At 40.7% G+C, this 21,677-nt stretch overlaps 1 protein-coding gene across 1 annotated transcript in view; it reads right to left on the bottom strand.

Annotated features, from left to right (window-relative positions):
* gata5.S (GATA binding protein 5 S homeolog) overlaps positions 1-20,905 on the bottom strand; it is a gene marked incomplete at its 5' end in the record, with an annotated part of 32,953 nt that extends 12,048 nt beyond the window's left edge. Inside the window, 3 exon segments of the mRNA NM_001088493.1 lie at positions 3,908-4,077; positions 17,644-18,226; positions 20,831-20,905. Of these exon segments, the coding sequence (NP_001081962.1) occupies positions 3,908-4,077; positions 17,644-18,154 (681 nt within the window).
* Positions 20,906-21,677: the final 772 nt, after the last annotated feature.

Below are 21,677 nucleotides of genomic sequence, written 5' to 3'. Positions count from 1 at the left end.
GATGGCACTCGGGCACTTTTTTTCCGAAGTTGCCTGAAGTTTCCTCGTGAGGCGACTTTGGAAAATTAAGTGCTCTGAGTGCCACCCCATCTGCGATTTAGATTCTAGCCGACGGGGAGGCAGTTCGGGCAGATTAGTCGCCCGAAGAAGAAGCAATTTGTCGCCAGGGGACTAAATCCCCCTGAATCTTCTCGTCTGTCTCTGCCCTTAAGGTATAAAATTATCCGAATTACAGAAAGACCAGTTATCTGGAAATCCCAGGGTCCCGAGCATTCTGGATAATAGGTCCCATACCTGTACTTGTTGCCCCAGGCTGCTGAATGCACTTAAAAGTCTATACATGCAGCAATGGCCATATGTATCTCACAATGTACCCAACCCATGCCCCTTTTTATAATATCAAATACTGCTTTCAGCTGAAGGACCCAAAATAATATTGAATGTTATATAGAGCAGGGAATAGAAAAGTCTGTGAGAGGCGATTATATGGAAAGTACATTGCTACTGCCCATGGAGAGAGCCGAGAGCCAAATGACTTTCAAATTACTGTCAGTTCTCTGTTGCTTGTTCTAACTCCCTAATGATTCTGGCCAGCCGCAGGATTGGTTAGCCATTCCCCCAGTACACTACATAGAAAACCTCAGGAATCCAGCTATTTGTACAGAACCCCTCCCTGATAAGCAGAAGCAAATGTATCTGCCACTTGTTATCTGGGAACATTGTGCCATATCAGCAGATGGAGACTCTGTATTAGGAGAATGTTATTATGTATTGGGCGCATTTGTACAGAGACACACATGCAAACTTGCCCCCTTGTCATTCCAAAGGGGAACAGGACTCGTCATGCTGAGATTCAGACACGAGTATATTCTGGAATTGATGGAATTTAAAGGAATAGCGTCATGGGAAAACATGTTTTAATAGTTAATAGTGCTGATCCAACAGAATTCTGCACTGAAATCCATTTCTTAAAAGAGCAAACAGATTTTTTTATATTTAATTTTGAAATCTGACATGGGGCTAGACAAATTGTCAGTTTCCCAGCTGCCCCCCAGTCATGTGATTTATGCTCCAGGGCCAGAACTAGGGGTAGGCAGAGTACACATGTGCCTAGGGCTCAAAGCTGGAGGGGCGCCAGGCACGTACAATCTCTGTCGCCTACCCCATGTCCAGTTCCCTCTCTCCCTGACTGTCGATGTTACTTCACAGGCTAATTGCGCATGCACGACATTTTGTGCAATGCTCAAGAGGCATTTTGCGCATACGCGTGCTCAGCCGGCATCACGTCCGGCCAGGCTCTGTTGTGCTCTGATAAACTTCAGTCACTCTTTACTGCTGAACTACAAGTTGGCGTGATATCTAGGGATGGGCGAATTTTTTCCACCTTGTTTCGCCGTGGAAATGACGACCATAGACTTGTATGGCGGTGTGAGCAAAAAAAAAAAAAAGACGCATGTCAAAAAAATTTTGCCATGCAACAACATTTTTTTGATGCCCATAGACTTTAATGGGTGTCGGCGACAATTCTCCGGCGGCAAATTTTTGGCGAAACAAAACTGCTCAAATTCACCCATCCCTAGTGATATCACCCCCTCCCTTTCTCCCCAGCAGCCTAACAACAGAACAATGGGAAGGTAACCAGATAGCAGCTCCCTAACACAAGATAACAGCTGCCTGGTAGATCTAAGAACAGCACTCAATAGTAAAATCCAGGTCCCACTGCAACACATTCAGTTACATGGAGTAGGAGAAACAACAGGCTGCCAGAAAGCAGTTCCATCCTAAAGTGCTGGCTCTTTCTGAAAGCACATGACCAGGCAAAATAACCTGAGATGCACCTACACACCAATATTACAACCAAAAAAATACATTTGCTGGTTCAGGAATGAAATTTTACATGGTAGAGTACCAGTAGAATTATTTGCAGTGTAAACAGTGTCATATATAGCTGTAACACTTCTATTGTATAAGAGAGGGTACTTACTCTTGTTCAACGTTAGAGAGAGTCAGCATGAGAGAAAGAGAGAGAGAGATAAATGACAAAACTGCTACAAAGTCTACAACTTGAACTTCCCCTTAAAATGCGCCTCCCCTGCTCTTTTCATAATGAGTTTAGCAGAAGTGGCTATTTAGGGGGGGTAACGATTCAGAGCGCTTGTACCTCACAAGCCTTTCAGAGCGAGACAGTCGGCACTTAGAGCGTCACATTTCACAGTGATAAGTAGGAAAGGCCACTCTCGCACCTCTCAGGAAAGCTTCTGTGTTAATCTAAAGCAACTGTCTCTCAGACGGCGTTCCCAGACTGTGCCTGAATGGGGCGGCCAATTTAGCACCGAACACAAAGCAGACAGGGCAGCGACCAGTCCCCACAGGAGATCTCTTGCCATCAATCTGTCCTGCCATAAAGGGCAATGCAAGACACTTTTCCCTCATATATAAAACATATTTTAATATCCATTACTTTAATGGATCTTAGAGGCGGCAAAATCAGTGACAGACTTACTGTATCAACCCCTTCCTGGAGAATGAGACTGTGTTCCCATTAAACAGGGAAGTCTTGGCCTGGGCTCCTTTATTTAAAGGACAGTAACATATTATTTTTTTTTAAAAAAATTGTCAGTATAGAACGAAAAAAAAAAAAAACACTTTTAAACTTTTAAATCGCTTAAGTCTTTATTAAGAAATAACTTACCGAAACTCTGCTTGCGCTCCTCTTCAGAGAAGGCGACAGGGCGACGATCCATTGTGCAGCGCCCAATTTCTCCTTCTTGGCTATCTCCTATAAGGAAGGTAGGGAGGAGGAATCAAGCGCCGCACGATGGATCGACGGAATCGCCTTTTCTGGAGAGACGTGCAAGAGGAGTTTTGGCAAGTTATTTCTTAATAACTTTCTTAATAGCGATTTAAAAGTTTAATTTGTCTTTGTGCTTTTTTTTTTGTTCTACACTAACGAATTAAAAAAAAAATTGATGTTACTGGTCCTTTAACAGTCTATCTCTGAATCTGAACCATTTGCCCAAATGTAGTTTCACAGTAGGAGAGATTGACAAAAGACAATAAGGGGGTTATTTATTAAACTCCAAATGCCAAAAACCCGAAAAATGTAAGTTTTTTTGCTATAAAATTCATATTTTTAGAGGGGAAAAAAAAGAATTTTTCGGGATTTATTATAACTAATGAAAAAGTCAGAATCTGAAAATCTGGCATCTCAGACCTGCCGAGGTTGCATATAAGTGAATGGGAGAAGTCTCAGATATCTCGATCTGCGTTGGGTTGCGTGCAATAATCCGACATTTTTGTGATTTTTCGGGTGGAAAAATTTGTACAATTCGTTTTTTTCACGATTTTTTCAGGGTTTTTTTCCGCAAACAAAATTTTCGGGAAAGTGTATTGATAAATAAGGAGAAAAAAATCCGTGCGGGATTGGTCGGAGTCATTTTCAGAAAATATTGAGATAAATTCAGACGTTGATAAATGAGCCTTTTCCCTCCGTAACTTTTAGTTCATTCTCTAAGGGGCAGATTTATCAAAGTCGAAGTGAAAATTCGAATTGTGTATTTCGACTAGGGAATAGCCCAAATTCGATTTGAATTTGAAAAAAATGCAAAAATCGAATATCTAAATTTATCATTTACAGTGTCCTTAAAAATTCGACTTCGACCATTCCCCATAGAAAACCTGCCGAATTGCTATTTAAGCCTATGGGGGACCTCTTAGAACCTAAGGTGGACTTTGAAAAATCAACGTTTTTTTTTTGTGGAAAGCTTTGAATCGAATTCGATCGAATGCGCTATTACTTCGATTCGTACGATAATTTAATTTCATTTGGTCTTGAATTTCGATGCTTGATAAATCTGCTCCTAAAGGTGGTAAAACACAAAGCATAAGTCATAAGTGGGAAACTTACCAGTCTTTTCTGTGGCTTGATAAGTGGTCTGTTCATGCCGTTCATTTTGTGGTACAGCCCGCAGGCATTGCACAGGTAATGGCCCGTTCCATCTCTTCTCCACAGAGGGGTAGACATAGCCCCACAGTTCACACATTCTCTTCCCTCTCCAGGAAACTCTTCTAGGAACTCTGGAAAACAACAGACTTTATGTTAGACACATATAGACTGCCAGCGAGATGCTAAATGAAAAACTGCAGTCGTATCCCCCCAACATACGTAATAAAATGTCCATTAGTGAGAATATAGGACCCTTGCACTGTGCAATTTACCTCTGTAAGATCAGTTGGCCCTTAAAGTGGCCATACACATTAACTATTACCAGCTTTCCTGAGACCATTGGTCACCGGAAAGATCATTTGTTTTCACCGCAAATGTTAAAGGAGAAAAATGACAATTTAATATAAGCTTCAGCATAATACGGAAATAAGAAACTTTCTAAATACAATCAATTAAATACTCCGATTTTTTTCTGAAATAATCAAGTTGATCTTCACTATTCCTATCTCAGCATCTGTTTCTCTTCATTCATCTTCATGCAGCAGTTGGGTGTCAGATGAATGATCCAATATATCCTATAGGGGTGGATTCCTTTCCTAACAGATGTATTAGAGCTCACCCAAATAACTAATTCCAGTACAAACAAAATCTAACAAAATAACAGCCTTTTGCACAAATTCTGCATGTAGAGAGACATGATTTCTGGTGATTTTAATAGAGTGAGCTCTAATACATCTTCTAGGCAAAAGGAGCCCCCCTAAAAGATATATTGGATTTAACTGTCATTGAATATCTGACACCCAACTGCTGCATGAAGAGAGAATGAAGAGAAACAGATGCTGAGAGAGGAATAGTGATTATTTCAGAAACAGTACAGATTTTTTTATTGAATGTATTTAGAATGTTTCTTATTTCAGGATGCTGAAGCTTATATTAAATTTTAATTTTTGCGATAGTTTCCCTTTAAGAGCTAAATCGTCAGATATACAGGTAGAAACAATCGAAGTCTACCTCTATGTGATGATTCAGCAGTATCCCTTTGTCGGCCGCCTCGTCTCCCACTATACACGCTGACATTTTGTATTGACATGATACAAGCTCCTAACTATGATTTCCTATATGGAAGTATCGGTTCCTCTTTTGCACTTTACACTTCCTGTTCTGAAGAGCATGGAGCTGCTCCTGGGCTCATCTCTAAAACTAAGCGGAGCATTCCATCCCACTTTTAGGGAGATCAGTTAGAGCACATATTTATTGGGAGTAATAAGCAGGATCGATTATCCTCTTTGGGAGTAGGGATGTAGCGAACTGTTCTGCTGCGAACTAGTTCGCGCGAACTTCGACCGTTCGCGTCCGCCGAATGTTCGCGAACGTTTGGGAACGTTCGCATTTTGAGTTTGCGTTCGATCGTTCGACCATTCGACCATTCGAATTCCTTCGACCGCTAAAAATCGAACGATTTCCATTCGTTCGAACGATTGTAAGCATTCGATCGAATGAAAAGCATTCGATCGAATGGCTTTGATCGTTCGATTCGAATGAAAATCCTTCGATCGAATGATTAAAATCCTTCGATCGTTCGAATCGAACGATTTTAGCGGGTGTTCGAAGTTCGCAAACTGTCCGCGAACGTTCGCATTTTTTGCCGGTGTTCGCGAACGGCGTTCGCGAACACCAAATCGGCAGTTCGCTACATCCCTATTTGGGAGATTCGTGTGGTCACATTGGCTTTTGATTCTCCAAACTGGTTCCTACCCAGGGGCACTGGGAGTCAGATTGTTGCCCATTCTCCTATATGGGAAGGAACAGCAGGCAGACTCTATACGGTACTTTTTAGGCTGTGGATAAAGTACATGCTGCTTCCACTTGAAAGTATTTTTTTTTACCATTCATAAATACAGTGACACCTTTGCAGATGAACTGGCTGAAAATCAACCAACTGGTACCTCTCTGATCTCTCTCCATGGAATGCTCCGCTTAGTTTTACAGATAAGCCCCGGAGCATACCTCCCAACTGTCCCGTTATTGAAAGCTCAACCCGCAGTCCCTCATTTGTACTGGAAAGTCCCGTTTTACTCTGCACTGAACAGCCAGAAAAAGAAACAAAGTTCCTAACTTAATTGGCTTTTGGCAGAAAGCCCAGAACAGCCACAACAAATGTATCGAGATAAGCAAATAAGTAATTGTAACAATATAATATAACAGGTCCCTTGGGAAAAGTTACAGCTTAAAGGGCAATTCACCTTCATTAGCAAAACTGTATTAACTGAAAAAAAAACCCAGAAATATGTTCAAACTTTTAGAACCTGTGAAATTTTGTAAAATGAACATGGTAATTAGGGGGGGGGGGGGTGGCCACAAAAATTGGCGTGGTCAAAAAAAAAATTTCACCACGCTACCCGCAGCAACTATTTTGCCCCTCTTTTTATTTCCAAAATGTTGGGAGGTATGCAGGAGCAGCTCCATGCTCTTTAGAACAGGAAGTGTACAGTGCAAAAGAGAAACGGACACTTCCATATAGCAAATCATATCATGTCAATACTTCCTGTTGCTAATCACCCTCATGTTTATATCATGTATCTTATCTAGGGATGCACCGAATCCAGGATTTGGTTCAGGATTTGGACTTTTTTAGCAGGATTCTGATTCGGCCGAATCCTTCTGCCCGGCCGAACTGAATCCTAATTTGCATAATCAGATTAGGGGTGGGGAGGGAAGTTGCGTAACTTTTTGTCACAAAACAAGGAAGTAAAAAATGTTTTCCCCTTCCCACCCCTAATTTGCTTAAGCAAATTAGGATTCGGTTCAGTATTCGGCCGAATCTTTCACAAAGGATTTGGGGGTTTGGCCGAATCCAAAATAGTGGATTTGGTGCATCCCTAATCTTATCACTGGCAATATTTGGAAACATACACACACAATACAATATAGAAATCTTCCAGAAAGAAGACTGGCAGGGCCTTATTATAAAGACAACCCTGTGGCCCCTCACCTGTTGTTGAACTCACACTCAGGAGGAGCTAAGAGTTGACTTTTTACAGGGACCTGTTATCCAGAACGCTCAGCACCTGGGGTTTTTCCGGATAACAGATCTTTCCATAATTTGTATCTTCATATCTTAAGTCTACTAGAAAATCATGTAAACATTAAATAAACCCAATAGGCTGGTTTTGCTTCCAATAAGGATTAATTATATCTTAGTTGGGATCAAGTACAAGCGACTGTTTTATTATTACAGAGAATAAGGGAATCATTTTTAAAAATGCGGATTATTCGGATAAAATGGAGTCTATGGGAGACGGGCTTTCCGAAATTTAGAGCTTTCTGGATAATGGTTTTCCGGATAACGGATCCCATACCTGTACAAGTTACTGTTTTATTATTACAGAGGAAAAGGAAATAATTTAAAAAAATGTTGATTATTTGGATAGAATGGAGTCGATGGAGACTGCCTTTCCGTAATTTACAGCTTTCTGGATAATGGGTTTCCGGATAACGGATTCCATACCCGTACAAGGTACATTATTACAGAGGAAAAAGAAATAATTTTAAAAAATTGGATTATTTGGATTTCCTTTTTTCTCTGTAATAATAAAACAGTAGCTTGTACTTGATCCCAACTAAGATATAATTAATCCTTATTGGAAGCAAAACCAGCCTATTGGGTTTATTTAATGTTTCCATGATTTTCTAGTAGAATGAAGATCCAAATTTCAGAAAGAACCAGGTCCAGAGCATTTCTGGATAATATATGGGGAATGTGTGCGTCCATATGTTAAGGTATGAAAATTGAAATTACAGAAAGATCTGTTATCCGGAAAGCCCCCACAGTCATGTCAGTTGTTCTGCTAAAGACAAACTGCAACAAAAACGAACTGCCCCGGGGGCTTTCAGTTGCACAACTTTGTGTATGTCCTTATTGTCATGAAAGCACTGTAGGTACATGAGGAATAAATACACACATACAATGAGAATGCAGATGTACCACTTATAATTAATTCAATTACATGTAAGCAGTGATGGGCTAAAAAACAAAAACAAAATTACACAATCAGCACCTAACAGATACCACTTAAAGGGGTGGTTCACCTTTAAGGGCTAGTCCACCCTTAGAGATTCGGGGCGATGCGTTTTCAATAGTCGCTCAAAGTTGCCTCGTGAGTGACTATAGAAAACGCATCGCCGCGTGTGCATAAGAGCAGGCGACTTTTCATTCTAGCCTATGGGGAAAAACGCTGAGGCAGTTCAGGGAGATAGTCGCTCAAAAGACGAGGCGATTAGTCGCCAGGCGACAAAATCTCCCCGAATCCCCTTGTGTGGCCTTACCCTAAGTTAACTTTGAGTATGTTATAGAATGGATAACTTTAAGTAACTTTGCAATTAGTCTTCATTATTTATTTATTTTTTTATAGTTTTTTTACTTATTTGCCTTTTTCCAGCTTTCCAAAGGGGGTCACTGACCCCATCAAAAAAACAAAACAAATGCTCTGTAAGGCTACACATTTATTGTTATTGGTTCTTTGTATTACTAATTTTTCTATTTAGGCCCTCTCCTATTTATTTTCCAGTCTCTACTTCAAAGCAATGCATGGTTGCTAGGGTCATTTCAACCCTAGCAACCAGATTGCCGAGGGCTGCTGAATAAAAAGCCAAATAACTCAAAAACCACAAATAATAAAAAATAAAACCCAATTGCAAATTGTCCCAGAGTTTCCTTGTGAGGCAACTTCGGGTGACTTCGGAAAACGAATCGCCACTAGCGCCTTCCCACTTTCAACCAGTGGGAAGGTAGGGGAAGGCAATTCGGGGACATTGTCGCCCCGAAGAAGAGGAGATTTCTTTTCTCTCCCCTAATCTGTGCCCTTACCCTGAGGCAACTTCGGAAAATGAAGCGCTCCGCGTGCCATCCCGCCGGCGATTTACATTCTAGCCGGGAGGTGGCAGTTTGGAGAGATTAGTCGCCCCAAAGAAGAGGAGATTTGTCACCCCAAATAAGAGGCTATATAGTGAAAGATGTGGGTTTAACGCTGTTTGTGCCTGAGGACTCCTACTAACTGATGGGTCAATTAACACTAACAGGTTAGCTAATTGGGATTAACCAGTTCATAACCAGCGGGTGCTAATGAAGCTCAGAGCTCAGCATGGAGCCGGGAGGGTTTCCCAAGGGGACTCAGCAGAGAGGGACTATAAATGATTAGTCCAATGTTATTGTAAGATGATAAAGGAAGGAGAGAGGGGGGATTGGACTCAAACACAGCGCTGAACATGCTGACTGCTGGCGACAGGCAGGCTGGAAACTGATGGAATTCTTATGGCTGGGACACAGGGTGAGCTCCTAAAATAAGAATCTATCACCCCTAACTCCAGAGCTGACAAATGACAGAACCCAGCAGGGGGAGGGAAAGGGCAGCCCACCCGTCAATCCTAAAAGCTTCCCCAACATCAAGGAAGAGCCTGAGATAGGACATGAATGGCTTTTGGGTGATCTGCACAAATACACACACTTACATATACAAATACACAAACACACACACACACATATACACACTTATAGGCACATACACAGATACACAACCATTCCTTACATATGTATATACACAACACACAATCATTTATACACACAATACAAGGACACACATATAGGACCAAACAGAGAACCATGGGACAGATTTTTTTTTGTACAATACTATATTATTATTATTATTATTATGTGGGCCCTAACTATATAGTACAGTTTACAACTGCATGGAAAAAGTATAGCACATTTGCCAAGCTCTATTCTTGATATAGAAACCAACAAGATATACATTAAGGGGCACATTTACTTAGCTCTAGTGAAGGATTCGAAGTTTTTTTTTGGTACTTCGACCATCGAATAGGCTACTACGACCGTCGACTACGACTCGAGCGAGTAAAAACCGTTCGACTATTCGACCATTCGATAGTCGAAGTACTGGCTTTTTTTAAAAAAACTGTTGACTACCTACTTTGGAACCTACCGAGCATCAATGTTAGCCTATGGAGACCTTCCCCATAGGTTTTCTAAGCTTTTTTTGATCAAAGGAAAAGCCTTCGATCGATGGATTAAAATCCTTCGAATCGATTTTTCCTTCGATCATTCGATCGAAGTATTTGCGGTAAATCCTTCGACTTCAACATTCATCGAAGGATTTTACTTCGATGGTCGAATATCGAGGGTTAATTAACCCTCGATATTCAACCCTTAGTAAATGTGCCCCTAAGTGCACAGACCCCACACACAGAACTGGATACGGGGTCTTGTCTCTAAACCCGTGACCTCATACTGGGGACTGTGACTACACAAACACACATAATGCTACTAATCCCTGCTACACATTTAATGGCCTTGTATATATGTAACCAGTTATTACAGCAGCGCACTCTGTACCTCCATACAAGCCAAATTCAGGATTCAGGTTAAAAAGTTACATATTTTATTTTTACATCTGACATACAAACAAGCGTCTGAGGTCTGACGCGTTTCGTGTCTACGCACTTCCTCAGAGACCTCATCCCACATTATCATGCACGGGATTTAAACCCCAAATTACCCTCCCATAAAATTCGCATATCAATTAAAAAGTTAATTGATACACGATTATTTAAAACCAATTCCATATCATGCAAGAATACTTCATACAATCCTAGATCTTTATGAAGTCATTATATCCCAATTTATATATGTTTAAGAGGTAAAAAAAATCCTATATACAAATCCGTGAGTGTTTTCAACCAGGAAACATAGTATCTAGTTTTACATACTCGATATCTAACCAATGGATTCTTTGTTACAGTTCCTGGTAGAAATGGAGTTCTAAACAATTTTGCTAAATCATACTTGTTAACAAAAAAATCCTTTATTAGTTAAAGAAATATGGATTGACAGTTTATCTGTTTGATATTTTAATAATTGATTTTAAAAACTATCAGCTTATGTCGAATACTGAATTTAACCCCTGAGGTTGTCTAGTACATAAATTTGATAAACCCATCAGCTCTTAGTAGTTTCGCCTGTAAATCTCCTCGCCTGGGGTCCAAGGTTACTTGCTCTGCGCTCCCCTGTGTTCCTTTTTTATGCGTTCAGCCGCAGGGCAGCGCAGGAGTAGACGCATTCAGTTTTTTTCACTGGTGCTGTACTCAAACAGGCACATGTAGGCGCCGAATGCAGGAAAAATGCAGCATGTTGCATCTCAACCTGCTTTCGGCGCAAATGCCTTGATACTGGCGAGGACTCACTTCCTGATCTCACCATGTTTAAATGCTCCCTAATTCTATCCTTGAGACGCCTTATCGTACAACCTATATACTGTTTTGAACATTTCATGCATGTAAGTAAATATACCTCTGACTTCGTGTTGCAGTTTATATAGTTTCTGATTTTGTATATTTCATGCGTAAACACTACACTTAAACTGAGTGGATACCCGAATTGCCGAGCATGTGACTCATCTCAGTGACCAATACATTCCTGCAATTCGTAACCATGTGCTGGGATGAGCTCCTTTCTCAAAAAGACGTGGGGACAACACTGACCCTAACGTTCGGGCTCTCCTTGCCACAATTCTTACTCTGGACTCAAGGGGGCAAATTCACTAACCTCCTTAAAATTCGCCAGCGATGGCTTCGCTCACAGCGCAACACTTCGCCAGGTGTAGATTCACCAGGACAACGCTAATTCGTTAAAATCCAAAATTGCGTCCAGGACACCAAACACTGGCGAAGTTGCGCTAGCATTACTGCAACAAGCAAAACGCGCTAGCGTTGCCTAATTTGCATATGGATGCAATAATGGACGTATATGTTGCAGCCAATACATTACACTACACAAGCCCAGGGAACCTTAATAAAATGAAATAAAGTTGTTATATTGCCCTACACATGAGCCCAGTGTATAGTTTAGGTGCCATATGTAGGGGGGAAGCCGGGTACCCCCAAAAAATTTTACGCTCTTTTTCAGTTTATCACCCTAAAAAATGAAAAGTTGCCAGCGTTTTTTGGGACTATGATTTTCAACTATGTTTTTTAGGAACTCCTATTTACTCTATTGCACTTCGCTTGGTCTGAGGTGGCAAAGGCAAGTCTGGCGCAAGAGGCAACGTTCACTAAAATCCGCATCTTTGTGAATTTGCGTAGTTACGTCCATTCGCCAGAGCGCAAATTTACCAGGTGTTAGCGAGCGAAGTACCGCTAGAGTCTATCTCCATTGCTAGCGAAGTTAGGCCATTGACCGTTAGTAAATTGGCGAAGTTCCGAAATGACGTCACTCGCTCAAGGACTTCTCTAAAGTCCCTATCAACATGTAATACTGGCAGGTATTTATACACAATACTTTTGATTTTATCATACTGTGCACTGTATTTCATACTCAGTGTCAGCTGTCCCATATCCATTCTATTCCCAGTATTTTTCCTTTCTGCCTTATTAGCTGTATTGACCATTCTATTCTTACCTCTAATTAATTCCATCCTATCCGTGTTTAGAGGCCATTCAAACTCATCCTGTAACACATTCATGCCATGCCTTGTATATATGCACACAAACACAAGAATTTATACTACTTACCCCTTTGTACATATACACAGGATTGTGCCTACACAAATTTATGCATTTATAATACATCATTAAGCACACCATTTTCCCTATACACACACACATTCATGCCCTGTATATATACACACATTGGTTGTGCCTACCAAACCACACACATTTATAAATACAGGTATGGGACCTTGTATCCAAAATGCTCATGACCTGGAGCTTTCCGGATAATGGATGTTTTTATAATTTGGATCTTTATTCCTTAAGTCTACTAGAAAATCATGTAAACATTAAATAAACCCAATAGGTTTTGCTTCCAATTAGGGATGCACCAAATCCACTATTTTGGATTCGGCCGAACCCCTGAATCCTTCGCGAAAGAATACCGAACCATATCTGAATCCTACTTTGCATATGCAAATTACGGGTGGGAAGGGGAAAACATTTTTTACTTCCTTGTTTTGTGACGTCACGCGATTTCCCTCCCTCCCCCTAATTAGCATATGCAAATTAGGATCTGGATTCGGTTCGGCAGGGCAGAAGGATTCGGCTGAATCAGAATCCTGCTGAAAAAGGCAGAATCCTGGATTTGGTGCATCCCTACTTCCAATAAGGTTTAATAATATCTTGGTAGGGATCAAGTAAAAGCTACTGTTTTATCATTACAGAGAAAAAGGGAATCATTTTTAAATATTTGGATTATTTGGATAAAATGGAGTCTATGGGAGACGGCCTTTTACATATTTCAGAGCTTTCTGCATAATGGGTTTCCGGATAACGGATCCCGTACCTGCACTTCAACTCGCCAAAGACATTAAAATGTTAATCTCTCCCACAAGCAAGAGTCGTGAGTAGTGATGGGCGAATTTCTCCCATTTCGCTTCACCACGAAATTCGCGAATTTCCTGCAAAGATTGCCAGTCGGGCCTGATGGAGACTCAAATTACAAAAAGACCCCTTATCCGGAAAACCCCAGGTACTAAGCATTCTGAATGACAGGTCCCATACCTGTTCCATGTGTACTGATACTGTATGTATGTGTACTATTATATATACACACAGAGGGATTGCAATTAGCTACCAACACCAGGGTATTATTTGTAACTGTATAGCTGAGGGGTTTTAAACATTTGTTTTAAAATCTATAATGTGCCCTCTATTCAGTACAGTAAAAGTGTGAGATTAATGTTGGTAGTTGTCAGACAAACAGACAAAACCCTGAGCTGTGGACTCGCCCCAGTGAAGCCTTGAGCCACGGGCTGATTGCTTTGACATCAGTAATATTTAGGGTCAATTACTCCCTTCGAAAGATCATTTTCTGATAAACTGACTTGTAGTTTTCCCCATTATCTCTAGCTGTCAAATCCAGCGAGGTATCGAACTGCACACCCAGCCGGCACTGGGATACATCTACCCAGCTCCCTACACTTCCCCACTTTATAAAGTACAAATATATATATTATATATATATATATATTTACACACGCACAATAAACCAAATACACGTATAAACATACGAGAGAAACATTAAGGGCAGAGACACACACTCAGATTAGGGGAGATTAGTCTCCCGGCGACAAATCTCCTCTTCTTCAGGGCGTCTAATCTCCCCAAACTGCCTTCCCGTCGGCTAGAATATAAATCACATGTGGGATGACACTCGTAGCGCAAGTGCAACTTTGGGCGACTTCAGAAAACGAAGTGCTCCGAGTGCTATCCCATCGGCGATTTACATTCTAGCCAGCGCGAAGGCAGTTCGGGGAGATTAGTCGCCCTGAAGAAGAGGAGATTTGACACCGAGCAACTAATCTCCCCGAATCTGAGCGGGTGTCTCTGAGCAGTAAATGTGTTTATTTCTCCATGTCCCATAACTAACTGGAATCCCTTTCTTCCTTTCCCTTCACCACAAGTGATCTGACCCATAAAAACAACTTTATAAATACTAAAAAAAAGGAAAACGCTGTGTTTTCTATTGTTGACACCGGAGAATCTGACCCGCGTTATACTCAGTCCTCAGCAATAGGGAATATCTCAGGCAACAGTGTTTGCAATGGGGATATTTCCAGGAAGCCAGTGATTCAAGGTTTCAGGAAATTGGAGGAGCTTTTGAAGCAAAGGTTAATGTTTAGGATGATAGAGCAACAGATCAGCGCCATTAACCCCTACATGCCTTACATTCAGTTTAATAACAGGGTCTTTGGAATGCGATTTGATCTGTTTAAATGTGCTGTGCTAAAGGCAAACTCATAATATTCTGTATGTTTCTAGGCAGAGGAATGAAGTATACGGTACTATCCGAGAGAATAGCAACTTTGTTTCCCTTGTCGCAATTTAACTGCATGCTTTTATATTATATTACAGGTATGGGGCCTGGGGTTTTCCGGATAACTGATCTTTCCGTAATTTGGGTCTTCATGACTTAAGTCTACTAAAAATTCATTTAAACATTAAATAAACCCAATAGGCTGGTTTTGCCTCTAATAAGGATTAATTATATCTTAGTTGGGATCAAGTACAAGCTAATGTTTTATTATTACAGAGTCCATGAGAGACAGCCATTCCGTAATTCTGAGCTTTCTGGATATCGGGATCCTATGCATATATATATATATATATATGTATATATATATATATATAAAACCTTTTATATTTAAATACTGAACATATTCTTTGTGTAATTAAACATAGGCCAAGGGCCACTAAGGGGCAGATTTATTATTAAGCATCGAATAGTAAATTTGAATTCGAATTTTCGAGTTCGATTTTTGGTCAACCCTGGTAATAATCCAAACTCGAATTCGAGATTTATCATACCTTGACCCTGGGAGCAACTCGAATTCGACTATTCGCCACCTAAAACCTGCATGTAGAAGTCAATGTATATAATAATGTATAATCGCCTTCCTGACATTCGAGGTTTTTTTTTTTTTTGGAGAATTCGATTTGAGTTTTCTGGCCGGTAAAAGTAACAGTTTTTCCTTAAATAACCTCCCATTCGAGTTGTGAGTATATAAAAAAAAAACTCACATAAACTCAAAAATTTACTTTTGATAAATCTGCCCATAAGACGAATTAGTTCCCGCGTTCCCCTGTCCATGAGATTTAATATGGTGCCGATAATCGCTTATTTTCTAAAACAAATTGACACTACAGTGAAACGACGAGGTACAGAACATGGGGCGCAATCTCTCGTTACGCTCATTATTACGCTGCTCGCGCATATAATTTAAGACAAAATAGAGGGGAGTTTCCATTTCCAGAGTTGTGGGTAAGCAGTTTAAGGGGTTCAACTTTCCAAGCCCAAGAAAAAACAAAAGAAAAATACCAGATCTGTTGGAGGGCCTAACATTTTAGCCATTTTAATCACCCGTCTACCTTAAATAGTCATTATACGCCTTTATAATGATAATCTTATTATTGAAATGGGCTGCCCAGGCCTGCTATCATTTGCTATAGATTTACACTGTTTAGTAAACCAGTATCAGCAGACTCACGGCTTTGAACAGCAGGATAATCATTCTGGCTAAACTGCAGCCTAACTGGAAACACTGGATTTTAAATGTCACAAAAGGGAGAAACCCAGCTCTGTTGTATAACATCACAATACAGTGTGTACATCAGCTCCTGTATAATATTAATACATTAACTGTAAAATGTTATCAAAGCATATCAATTAAATCAGTAATATAGCACATTGGCTTAGTCTTTTGTACAATATTAATATACAGGTATGGGTTTCCAGATAACAGATTTTTCCGTAATTTGGATCTTCCCATTTTAAGTCTACCAGAAAATCATATAAAATTAAATAAACCCAATAGGCTGGTTCTGCTTCCAATAAGGATTAATTATATCTTAGTTGGGATCAAGTACAAGCTACTGTTTTATTATTACAGAGAAAAGGGAAATCATTTTAAAAAATGTGGATTATTTGGATAAAATGGAGACGACCTTTGTGTAATTCGGAGCTTTCTGGATAACGGGTTTCTGGATTATGGATCCCATACCTGTACCTATATTTTGCATCTAATTATAAAATGGTCAATTTAGAAAGATATTAATGTTTTTTTTTTTTGTACTGACAATTTTAATTAGTTTTTTATTAGTTTTCAACAATACAATCATTATATTAGAAAGATATTATAAGTCACAGAGGAGTTAAATGAGCATATAAAAAGCACAAAGCCTGATCTTATACAGGTCACATAACTCCAAGGTGATTCAATATCCTTATACATTTTAGCAGGGGATACATTTTCATTATAATCTACAGCTAAATGTATATAGGCGAGTCAAGAACATTCTCTTTTTGCTGCAGAAATATGGCTGGTATAAATGAGCCATAGAGTATGATTTTCCAGCGTTTTTTTTTTTTTTAACAAAATAATAATTGCTTATGTTAGACTTTTCGATAAATTACTGAAAAAGATCACCATAACTTATAAATGGAATTTGTAAAAAAAAAAAAAAAAATTGGATTATTTTCATAAATGGAGTCTATAGGAGATGGGCATTCTGTAATTCGGAGATTTCTAGATAATGGGTTTCCGGATAATGGATACCTGCAGTATGTACATTAGTGTTTACATTAAATCAGTTTCATGTATAATTGTGTACATTACATCAATTTCTGATAAGGGTTTACATTAGATACATGTTCCTGTATAAGGTTAATATGGGGCGCACATTAGATAGTGTCCTATGTAATACATTGTATAACATTATGTTCAGCATATTGCATAATAATAATAATTGATCTACTTTAGATCGGTGTCTTACCATTGCTGTGTAAAGTCGGTTTCCTGTATATTATTAATAAAGTGTGTGCATCAGTTGAACACCCTGTATATTATTAATATATTGTGCCCTGTATAACATGGATACAGTATAGGGAGACCCCACAGTGTATAGGAGTTGGATTGTGTGGGACACATAAGCTTTGCTAGTTTATAATATAAATATATATTGGGTTTAATTTATACACTGAACTCGAGGGGTTATACTGTATTGCTTATGTACAGCACTGGGTACACAGCAGAAGTGCCACACAAATAAAGGTATATAACTGGATGTGGATTTTGAGGTTAAGGGCCGCAGGAATAAACAAGCTCTTCCCTGTTATGTCCCAGTGTACTCACCCAGGCTGGATCTCCGACCCGATAAGGATTGTCTCCCCTGCAGGCTGTGCAACATGCTTCCCTCAAAGTGTCCAGCAGCCCAAGAAGGGGGCATATCCGCGCCCACATAGGAATAAGGGCTGGGGTAAGAGCCAGTTCTCACCAGTGTATTGCCATACTGGTCCCTGGCACCGCCACCCATGATCAGGGGACTCTGGTAGCCACCGTCCCTGGCGCTGCTGTTGCCCACTGGGGGGCTGTGTGAGTAAGAGAATCCGGTTGGCGTGTGGGGGCTGCTGGCATTGAACGCGTGGCTCTCGGCAGTCTGTGCCCATCCCGGATGGTTGGCCAGATGGTGTCCCTGGTGGGCAGTGTCGCAGCTCTGAAGGTAGGGCAGGGACTGGAGCATGGCTGGCATCCTGCTGGTGGGCACATAGACCGGGGGGCTGCCCGTGGAGTGCAGAAAGTTTGGGGTGTCGTGGGAGTAGGCCGGCTGGGCATGGTTGGCAGTGAGGGCCAGGCTGGGGTACATGATCCGGTGCTACAAACCTCACAGCTCCGGCTGAGCCTTCCTACCAGCGACTCCGACGAGAGATTGGCTGAGCTGTTGGAACAGAACAAGGGTTAATGTGAGAGGGACACAGCCCTGGGGGAGGGGCAACACTGCTGGGGCCAAACTGACAGCAGCTCTTTAGCCTGGGACTCAGGCACCTGAGAAACACTTCATTCTATAGCATGCCAGTAAATCCTGCCAATAGCGTGCTAATAAATTCTGCCAATAGCGTGCCAGTAAATCCTGCCAATAGCGTGCCAGTAAATCCTGCCAATTCCCACTCTCTCTCCTCTTATGTTCAACACTAGGAATCCTTTCTATTCCACACGCTGTCAGGAAATCCTGGGAATTCTCATTATTCCATAGAATTATGGTAAACACAGTGAATCCTCATTAACACATACAGCTATATACAGTACTAGATATTACTAGCCCACATGATAACAGTCACTACTGGAAATTACTAGCCCACAGAATGATATTCACAACTGGGAATAACTAGCCCACAGAATTATATTCACTACTGGGAGTTACTAGCCCACATAATCAGTCACTAGTGGGAATCACTAGCCCACAGAATTATATTCACTAGTTGGAATTACTAGCCCACATAATCACAGTCACTACTGGAATTACTAGCCCACATAATCACAGTCACTACTGGAATTACTAGCCCACAGAACTATATTCACTAGTGGGAATTACTAGCCCACATAATTATATTAACTAGTGGGGATTACTAGCCCACATAATCACAGTAACTACTGGGAATTACTAACCCACAGAATTATATTCACCAGTGGGAATTATTAGCCCACATAATTATATTCACTAGCGGGAGATACTAGTCCACGGAATTATATTCACTGGTGGGAATTACTAGCCCAGAGAATTATATTCACTAGTGGGAATTACTAGCCCAGAGAATTATATTCACTAGTGGGAATTACTAGCCCAGAGAATTATATTCACTAGTGGGAATTACTAGCCCACAGAATTATATTCACTAGTGGGAATTACTAGCCCAGAGAATTATATTCACTAGTGGGAATTACTAGCCCAGAGAATTATATTCACTAGTGGGAATTACTAGCCCACAGAATTATATTCACTACTGGGAATTACTAGCCCAGAGAATTATATTCACTAGTGGGAATTACTAGCCCACAGAATTATATTCACTACTGGGAATTATTATCGCATAGATTTTAAATTCAGTCCAGGTTATTAGTAGCCTAATATAGAATTATAAGAAAGTACTGGGTATTACTAGCCCATAGAATTAAAATCAGTACTGATAATTACTGTCCCATACTATTATATTCAGATCTGGAAAATTTCAATACTGGGAATTAATAAATCAGATTAAATTTCATTACAGGGTATTGCTAACCCATAGAATTAAATTTAGTACTGATGAATTACTGTCTCATAGAATTTTATTCATACTGGGTAGTACTAACCCACAGAATTACATATAATACTGGGTATTACGTAGAAATGCATACAGTACTAGTGGCAATGAACTCAAACCCATAGAACTAAGAAAACTTAAGAAAACCCCTGGGAATCCTAACAGTTCCACTCAATGGCAATAGCATCCCACAGAATTATGTTCAGGACTGGACTTTTCACAGTTGCACAAAGGCAAAACACCCCATAACATCCAGGGACATGTCAATATCCCAGAAAATTATGAATATTAGAAATCCTGAACCATCCACATTATATTAATAATTATTTGTAATATTTTAATTCCATATTAAATGCAAAATGTGATATAAACAACCGTTCTTGTTCACTAGCCTATAACCACTGACATGATAACCCCTACTGATGCCATAACTTTCACAATAAAACCCTTGCTGAAATTACACTCAGATATTTCACCATACACCTGGAATTAAGATCTAAAAACTGGGAATGTTGGCCATTGGATATATATACCAACAGTAAGATTCACCAGCAGCTGGAAATCCAACATGTCCTTATTCTAATCATAAACCTAACTAAATCATGTGAAATCCTGGAAATTCCAGATTCTGCTGTTAACACTCCCAATCCTAAAGTTTCAAGAAACTGAATTGAATCCCTGTAACATATATAACCTGCTATTGAACTAGAAGTGGGTTACTGTATTCTAGAAATGATTTCTATACAGTATCTCCGCAGTCCCAGTTTCCGATGAGAATAATCGGCAGTTCCACGTTGCGCACAGAAGTTCCATTGTGATGTGGGGGGATAAAAATAAACTGCAATTACCTTAGTAAACTGTCCCTTCATTTCTGGAGGTCACTAATATCGGCCCCGGCACTCGCCTCATAATTCTCTGAATCATTAGCTGTGTTTGGATGCGCTTGGATGATCCAAGAGAAATGCGTAAAGGCGCACGGAAGAGCTGCATCCCAGGGAAGGGGAGGGGGTCCCGTTATCTCTCTGGATGCCGACTGTGATATCGTTTAATTATTGTGCTATAAGGGCTCAGGGTCCCATGATAAGGCTGGGTATAAATCGTGTGGATGAAAGGCAAACATGAGTGTGGAGATAAGGAGTGAGCCCAACCCGGGGCAGCCTGGCCCATCTCGATGGCTCTATCTTCCAGATAAGGAAGAGGCACTCGCAGGGGGAAAGCCTCACTATTACTCGCTCACTTACCGTGGCTCCGGCTGGAAATCCTCTAGAGCGACTTGTTTCGATCTAATCGGAGTAATAAGGATCCTACGACTGAGCTCTGCGTCTGGAAATAACTGCAAGGGCCCGGCGCGGGGCAATTGTATGGGCAGGGTCACGTGACGCCTGTGAGAGCGGATTGGCGACTCTGCAGCAAGGAGCGGCGACTTGGCGACTGAACTGGGCGCACAGCAGATCGCAGCGACTCCGTCCGACAGGCGCCTGGCACTTTCAAGGTGGGGGTGGGGTTGGGAGCCAATTGGACCTGTTTGATCGAAAGAGGCCTCGCCGGGAGATTGGCGACAGCAGGAGTGAAACTGACTGCATTGCACCTAAAAAGTCGCAGGGAATTCTACCCTCCCTGGGATCCAAGTTCAACTCTGAGCCTGAGTTTATACTTACACTGCTTAGGGCTTAATAAGTGTTTGTGTGTAAGTGTGTGTGTGAGTGTAGCCAGAGAATATACACAAACACTACATACGATATGTGCGCACGCCAAGCGTATTTAATACGACACACGCGAATGCGCTAAACCAAAGGATTAACTGGGGGGTTCACTGGCCACCAGATCGCCTGTATGGTATAACATGAAAATACACTGAGCGAGACGGCGACTCTGTACAGGGACAGCACAGAATTGGCGCAAACGCGCAAAACCTGCGAATTATTTTAGCATTCCTGTAGTTTATCGTTTTTTCAGTGAAAGACAAAACGCTAGAACTAATGACATTGTTACAAATCTAGATGAGTGCACACACGTTATACACACATACAAACACAGGCGACTTCTCTCAGAAATCGCACGGTTTCCTTTTCATTTGTCGCCAGATCT

Source organism: Xenopus laevis, chromosome 9_10S, assembly GCF_017654675.1.
Source record: "Xenopus laevis strain J_2021 chromosome 9_10S, Xenopus_laevis_v10.1, whole genome shotgun sequence".
NCBI classification, from domain to species: domain Eukaryota; kingdom Metazoa; phylum Chordata; class Amphibia; order Anura; family Pipidae; genus Xenopus; species Xenopus laevis.
The sequence above is the reverse complement of the archived record's forward strand: the minus strand, read 5'-3'. Positions and strand labels throughout refer to the sequence as shown.